Source organism: Cariama cristata, unplaced genomic scaffold (assembly GCF_000690535.1).
Source record: "Cariama cristata isolate BGI_N322 unplaced genomic scaffold, ASM69053v1 scaffold21639, whole genome shotgun sequence".
NCBI lineage: Eukaryota > Metazoa > Chordata > Aves > Cariamiformes > Cariamidae > Cariama > Cariama cristata.
In genome coordinates, this window is record NW_009636606.1 from 3,553 (window position 1) to 12,098 (window position 8,546).

The 8,546-nt window shown below is 36.0% G+C and overlaps 1 protein-coding gene across 1 annotated transcript in view; it reads right to left on the bottom strand.

Annotated features, from left to right (window-relative positions):
• Positions 1-5,840: 5,840 nt before the first annotated feature.
• The window catches only part of MCCC1 (methylcrotonoyl-CoA carboxylase 1 (alpha)), a gene marked incomplete at its 5' end in the record, with an annotated part of 19,997 nt that continues 17,291 nt past the window's right edge, over positions 5,841-8,546 (bottom strand). The window contains 2 exons of the mRNA XM_009707981.1: positions 5,841-6,225; positions 7,818-7,889. Coding sequence (XP_009706283.1) covers positions 6,106-6,225; positions 7,818-7,889 — 192 coding nt within the window. The remainder of the gene's footprint in view (positions 6,226-7,817; positions 7,890-8,546) is intronic.

The window sequence follows — 8,546 nt, forward strand, 5'->3', positions numbered from 1 at the left end:
CTCCTCCCTATCCCACTGGGAGGGGGGAGGAGTGAGCAAGCAGCTGCCTGGTGCTTAGTTGCTGGCTGGGGCTAAACCACGACAAGGCCCAAAGCTTTATGAAGGATAACAATAACCTGGAACAGCTTGGCCTAGAAATGTCTTTCTAACCCTGCATCTTTTTGTCAGCTACTTTATGCTCTAGAAAGTGAAACCACCAATTCTTCTGACACTGATGGAATAGCCGTGAAGTGGTTACAACTACAGCCCTTTGCCTGCAAATACTGACCACAGGTTTAACTAGGAGAACTAAGTCCTGTGAACTATCCTGCCCAACATAATGCCACTCTAAAGGCATGAAGTTCTTTAGCATCCACAGGTACAGACCCAATGGTCTGCTCCTATCCTGCTGTTCAACTGATACAGGTGCAATGTCTGTATCAGCCCATAATAATTTTTTCTGCACTGAAAGAAGCACAGAGGAAGTAAACAGTCTGAATCCTTCTGTAGGTGTCTAAGCAATTTAACCGGACTGGCACATCACCAATATCTGAAGAGTGTTGTTAACAGGCTGCAGGGAAGGGTGTTCAGCTTCTATTAAGTTTTTCATCCTTCCTGCATTACACAAGAGATTAACAAGTTACTACACCCAGTCCAAGGCACTGTTAGGAGCTGGGTTCCACATGACAGTATCTCAGGAAGGGAGCAGGACAGGTTTATGTGACAAAGGCAGAAAAGTCAAGTCAGCGAGCCTAAGAAAGTCTGAACATTTCTCATGTACCTAACTACACCCTGGCAGGCCTGAATAAACTGAGACTTTCCAGGACACTTAATGGGCTACAGACTGCAAGACTTCTGTATTTTTTTGGAACTCATTAGAAGTACTGAGATACATATACTAAAATCAAAGCATTTTAAGTAATATGATTTAAGAAATGAGAGAGCAATAAGAATTGAGATAGCTAGTTGATTTTTGAGACGGACATTTCCTTAGTTCAGAACTTCTGTAAACAAGGTATGATCTTTGTAAACAGAATGATTTGAAATTTCCCAAGCTATAAACCAGACAGCACCATCACAGCTATGACTTCATGATTAAAACCTCCACCTTTGAACTGTAAGCAGCTTTCCATTCTCACTACAAAGAATTATGGGTGATTTCAAGAATGTAGGAGACTGAGACACACTATTATTTCCCTATCACAGTGATTCTCTGTATGTGCCATCTTCAATTGTTCAACTTAATAAAAATGAGCCATCCCAATTCAGAACACATATTTTGCTATTAATATATAAGAGTAATTTAAGTTACATGTATAGGAGGCAGAGCCTTTTGCCTTGAGGTAAGCAGTCTGCAAGAGTAATGCAGACATACAAAGCAAGGGTAATAAGATGACTCTTACCTCCTGTCATACGTCACACACATCTAACCTTTTGCAGTCCTCACACTGCCAAAAGAGGAAACTGGTTTTTGGGAACATGTCTACACAACCCAGCCAATATTAATTTTCTGATATCTAAGTGGCAATTATAACCTCTGTGCCCATGACTAGCTATCAACATCAATACAGTGGGGCAAACTTCAAGGAAAACATGCATTAACCAGATCTGTATATAACAGTTCTATTTTTAAATTGGTTTATTCTAGTTTGTATTTTATCTCATTTTACAAGTCTATAGAGCAGGAGCTATGTCTTACCTTTCTGGGATGCTTAGCACAGGACACTGAACTTGTATGGGGTCTTTGGCTGCAGTTATCATACCAGCATTTATCACTGAGTGTTTCTCTGCGTCAGTGCACACTGATGAGTGAGCAAAACAGTACAGCCCAGAGTAAGATGTCTCTTTCCTTTTCAGAGTGGCAAGAGAGGGATGCAGCTCTCGGCAGCAGTCTTTTTCACCAGACACTATTTGGAGCTTTGCTGGCTCTAGTACCTTAACGTCTCCCACTTTCCCTAGTAACGTCTCCCACTGTCCCTACTTTTTAAGTGAGTAGATTTGCTGCTATTCAGAGAGACCAATTACCATTTCAAGAGCAACTTTTTGGCACCAGAACTGTTTATATGGAAAACAGATTAAAGCTAAAATCCAGCTACTATTATAATTTCAAAACCCAGTGGGACTCTAGACATGTGTTTTGCTTGCTTAATTACTGCTATAATAAAAAATATGGGGTATTTAGCCAGAACATCCATGTGTATTTTAACATGGATTCATCGTATAATCAACAGGTTTTAAGCTAACATCAAATGTAACATAAAATATATTGCATTGCTTTTAGAACCGAGGCTCTCATCTTTCAAGAAATACTATCAATCCACATAAAAATAAATGCCAAAGTTTCAGTTATTAATTTCTGCAATATTATTTTTTAATATGACATCCAGTAGGGTATATTACTTTCGCAATGGAATTCTTATGCAGAAGGCTATGCCCCAGTATCATAAAGATATTCACCTGTGAAGCATTCATGTGTAAAAATCTATCATTTTGAACATAAGTGTACAAGTAGTTAAAGTATCTGTTGAGAACATACCTTGTGTAAAAGCTGTAAGTTCAGACCTTAATCCATTGCCATTGACTGTTCAGTAAACATATTCTATACAGCATTATTGAGCTTTTTACAAACAGAACAGATAGAACACAGTCAAATAATTCCTGATCTGACTGAACAGAATAATAATCAACAGAAATGAACATATCTGTGATAAGTGCACTGGCTGATATGCCCTTTAAAATAGGTACAAGTTGCTTTAATGAGAGAGTAGTGTGCTCAGATCAACCTTTCTTTTTTTTTTCCCCCCTTATCATTGACTAGGTTTTAAAGGTCCTGCCAAAACACTGAAGTATTCATTTTTTAATCATCATGAAGACAGGAGCTAGGATTTTCTGGTAACTAGGTAGTACAATCATTAAAACAAAGGATTCAATACACATTCGAAACTTCATTTTTACAATTCCCTGGTATAGGTATTTACTGTATAAAAGGTTAAAAGAATACCTTACAAGTAAAAATAATCTACATCCGAAATTACAATTTTACCAGCAAGCATGGAAAATAATTATTTATAAATCACTGTGTCTACAAATTTTGCAGTGTTTTGATTACCATCAACCTCATTAAATAGGAGGAAACAGAGGCAAACATCTACGAAGTGACTTGCCTGAATTCTTGGTGAGTCAGTGGCTAAAATAAGAACACAGTCCTGCTCTCCTGCTTTCCACTCCCTGTGTCCTAATCACTGATTCAGCATGAATTCAGGCTCCACGCCACAGATCTTCACTGGGTATAAACTGTAGTAATTATCAGCAGCTGAAGAGTACAAGAGAGACAGAGATCCCTATAGATGGGTAACTAAAGTTTATGAAGCGCTGTCATTTTGGTATGGCAACATTCACACTACCAAGCAGGATGTTGCATACCTGATATAACAAGCTGACCAGTAAGTTCACAGAGAGTGTTACTCTCTGATCCTGTCTCACAGAAGCCGTAGTCTGGAACGCTAACGCCCTTGTTCTTTCCTGTAGAATATCAACTGTGGGTGAACTACATATTCTGTGACCCGGTCCCCTCTCTCCTCTGGCAGCAGGAGCAGATCATACAGTTAGAATCAGTTCAGAGTCACTGTTTCTATAATATCTGTAATTTTTGTATCAGAACTACAGCACTATTTGAAAAGGTATACTGATAACGGATAACTGGCAGAGATTATCCTTTTAGCTTGAATACTAAAATATTGCATTTTAAACAATTACCCATTATTTTTCTTTCTTACTCTACCACAGTGTTCTACAGACAACAGTTTAGTTACAGCTATATTACTATCATATAAATATGAATTGATAAGAGCCATAACACAAGGATTTATTTGTAATAAACAGAAAAATTCTTAATATTTTGTAAACAAATTCTGGATTACAGGAACAACCTACCGTTATTAATTCTTTGTGCTTCTCTAAGTTCAATTAAATCACACTGCAGCAAAACATTTCAAGTGTGAAAATTCTGACAGTGAATTCTGCAAGAGATTTTATTCTGATATAAACAAAACCATCACTATTGGAAAAATCAATCTCGGTGGAAACCTATAGAGAAAAAAAACTAACGACTAATTTTCAGAACCAATGGAAAATTACAACTGGTAAAATTATTTATCTCCCTTCATTCCTAAGGGAGGACATTTTGTCACCTTCCAAGGAACATGTTCTTGTTTCACTGGCTGGATGAAGCAAGCAGTGCAGACTTAGTGGATGGAGAACCTCATGCTGTGAGTTTTAATGTTTTGCCACAGATTCAGTGTAGCAAAGTAGCTCTAGAAACACAGCAGTGTCACATAGAGAGAAAAAAATAAATGCCAAGCTGCAGTGTCTCTTCAGGACTAGTTCATGTTTCTATATGTAGATTCCATTTTTAGATAAAACAAGTCACTAAACTTACCTGCAGTGAAACCCGTTACAACTGTTTGGATTACTGCCTCCTAAATGTGATCTGCAGATTGTGGTCTGTCACATAGCAGATAATGATACATGAACAGCTGCTTAAAACCCCTAAAAGCATAAATATAAGCAACCAAGGAAAGAACAAAATGGAGAAAAATGAAAACAAGCATTCAAAGTTAAGCTTAATTTTTATTTGGCAGTAAATAAAAATGACTGTGACAATATTCTACAAGATGATCACTGGAGTGTAATTTTTTGTTAGGGGGCCATTGGATTACAACAAAAGTTTAAAAGAATTACTGTATACTTTTAACATACAGACCATCCAGAGCCATTACTTTTTTACAATTTTTGTCTGCATTGCAGGCAAGGCTGCATAGTTATAGAATCAGATCAGAGAATTCCCCATGATGTTGTATATTGATTCAGAAATGAAATTTCAGGTTAAGTATAGGGATCCATTTGCACAGATGTAACTATAACCTTGGGATCACTGCAGCATCTTTGTGTTTGCTCCTTTCTGCAGTATAAACCATACTATCATCTTAAATTAGTATATCGAAAGTTCATATGACAAGCAGAATTTCACCTTAACTAAAAGGTTAAAAGATTTTGCAAGTCTGCAACAACTAAAGTGTATTTTTTTTTTCCCTTTTCCTGTTTCTCTGAGGTGCTTTTCAAACAAGTTAATATAAATTTATGGCAAATGATCAGTATGCTGTATCTGAGAAGTATTTTCTTTGCGTATCAAAAAACTACCAAATTTCCTTTCTGCAACACTGCAGAGACAAAAAAAACCCTAACTATTATTCTTAGTAATATTTCATGTTGTTATAAAGACTTTGGTATACTTCATTCCAGCCAATAAGTTACATACTACAACATGAACAATATGGGAAAAGTAATGAGGATTTTGAAGTCGGTATTTTATTTTGGCACACTTTCTAAGTATTAAATAAGCTTACCATTGTTCTGTGCTACTACTTCATGTTTAAAGATCAAATGATATTTTTGGAAAGCACTTACGGTGCAACTTGGTTAGTGTAGCAAACGCTAATATATATTTGAAAAGTGCTTTGTATCAGATATTTCAAGGTATATTAAAGTAATTTTTGAAATGCAAATTTTCACTATTCATTGAGGTAAATGGGAAAAGAGATGCACCAAAAATGACTGAGAGGGATCCTGGGCTAAGGAACAATCCTGAATTCCCTATTCAGGCAAAAATATAAGTCACAAACAGGAATTTTGCCACAGAAATTAATTCATTAAATAATTGTCACCTTTCAGATTTCCTTCAAATTGTGTCATGGAAAAAAGGCAGCTGTGAATGAAAAAGTAGGCAGAAGAACCCTAGCTGTCTGTAATTTGCAGTCCTTGCTAATCTCTCCTATCCTTTAAGAGTTCCACAGCTTTTTCCAGTCTCATGCCTTTTCACAGGCAAACATAACCACTGAACAACAATCATGTAGGTCCACAAGTTATATATATACACAATTACAGTACCGTGATACCCAAATTTCAGTAAAGTCAGCATAATTTACAGTTAAACTAGGCAGGAACTGCAGAGGAAATCAATTCCCCTATCAATCTATTATACAAAACAGTTTGCCGAAAATATGAAGAAATCTTCTCTTGAGAGAAAATCAGCAAAGTAGAAAAAATAAAATGCACCTTCCTTGAATTTTATTTGGACTCTGCCTCTTCATCCATGAATTCAACTATTGGAGCGTGTCTGTTGGCCTGGGCACCTTCTTGGAAATTAACCTTTTTTATCACTCCTGCCTTTGGAGCCCTTATGGTATGCTGCATAGAAAGAGATCGATAGTGAAAGAGCAGAGTACTTTTGGTTTTTTGGTTTAGTTTTTTTTGCTGTTTTGGGGGGCGGGGGGGGGTGTGGTTTTTTTTCCTTCCTCTCTCTCCCCAGCAAATGCTAATATTACTCTTTGGTGCAATTAGAACAGAACACACTTAATTACTTCCTCTGACACATGTATAGTTATTTTAAACCTTCTTTTAAAATGTTATCCTAGTCCTTTTTCAAGTTTTATTTTCTCATCAATATTTATTTTGATAAGTATACTGGTGTCAAAAATGCTATATAATGTTATATTTTGAAGTATGAACAGCTGAATGTTATTTTACTTCACTAATATTTTTTGTTATTTATAATAAATACCAGGCAGAAATAATAGAGTTTTAGTCCAAAATGTTAATCATATAGCAGTTTAGTTCCCTTAAGAGGAATCTGCAGATTTACTAAAGATATTTTTGTTTGCTGGCCAGGAGGGATCTTTATTGACAGATATTTAGCAAAATCCAGATTAAATATGAATACAGCTACTGGTGACAGTAAAGGAATACCATGCTTACATACCAATCCCCAAATTGGTCTACTTGTTACTGTAGCGGGTTAGTTTTCCATTGAAGTTTTGTTTCTTGGTACTTTTCTACATAGGGTTAGTCTAATATCAAAACACTTAATATCAGATATTAAATCCTCACATGTAAGCAAGGAGTCATTTAAATAATAATTTGCTTTTTAAATTTTACATTTTATATTTCAATAGCTCTGCAAAAAAACAGAGAACTCAGATAGTATCAGTCTGAGATCAGCTGGAGAGGCACAAACATTTAGCATCCAATTGCAAATAATTTTGCGTGCAATTTTTTTTTTACTGCACAATTGTATTTCATGTAATTTTAGTGTAATTTATAAGGGCATGAAAAGGGAAAGGCAAATTTTCTCAATGTTAACTCTGCTAGTACAAACTGAAATTTAAAATAAACATAGAGCCAAACCAAACCAGTTCAGGCTACAAAAAATATAGTTCAAGGAATCTGAGCCATGGTCAAGCAATGTTACAAGATATAATGGCCAAAATGCTGGTCCACTGAATGCCACATGGACAATTACAAAGAATCTTTAGTGTACTCTTGGTAAAACTTCATGTAAATAATAATAAAAATATTATAAACAAAAAAACAATCCTGAGCATATTTACAAAGTCACCATTAGCTAAGTTTCTGCATAAGGTAACTGCAGACATTACATATGCTTATATCACAGACAGTGAGCAAGAGAGACATCTAGACAGTTTTCTGCTAAAAAAGTGAAAGGAAGGGAAGGAGAGAAGGATTGACAAAGCTAACCAAATTAATGTTAAAACATCTGCAGAATACCGTGGGTTATATAATCATCATTTGTTAATAAAATAACAGCAAATATAATCCTCTCAAATCTAGTCAGACACAACACTTGTTTTACAACATATGAAGTGATACTGACAGCTGCAAGTTACACTCTGCACCATACTTCAATAATGAAATAAAAAATGATTAAATTCTGGCCAGATTTTTATTTACTCAGTAATTAAAACCTTTTATATGTCACTTACCTCCATTTTCATAGCTATCATAACCATTAGAGGGTCTCCAATCTGAACCTTATCCCCTGCTTTCACAAATATCTACAATTCAAGAGAAAATTGGGAAAAAAATCATCCATGCCTGTACCATTAAAATTCATCAGCTGGATCTTGGCTAGCACAATCCACTGAGTGACTGTGGTTTTGCAAAACAGCCTCATAATATCTTTATTATTGTTCAATTGGGTACCCAAGTTCTCTAGAGAATACTAAAGGGAAGTCAGAGGCTATAGAAAGAGGCTCAGTAACAGCTAACAAGATGACCAGGAAGTCATTTAAGTATCAAAGAAGAAACAGTAGAAGAGACAATATGTATTCTACCCTTTCTGGGCTTAAGAGCTTCTATTTTGAGCGAGAAAGTGCAGAACCTCTTCCTGGAGCCAGTCCCTAAAGTTCTTAAAACAAAATCCAGAAAGAAGATTGCAGGAGCCACCTAGTTTTTCTACAATAACTGTGATTTAGAGTGTTCACTCAGTATGCAAGAGATCCACATTCAATGTACTCCACCCTATGAAAGGGTTCATGCCTTTTTATTGCTAGCAGTGTATCATATCCTTCAACTACTGAACTCCCCTGGACATCTGTTTCTGTTGAAACTTTGTAACCGTACAGTGAAATACACAAGACTTGCTGAGCTAAAGAAAAAGAAACAAAACCAGAAACAGAAGCAGCAAAACACACAGCTTAACAAAAAAGGCA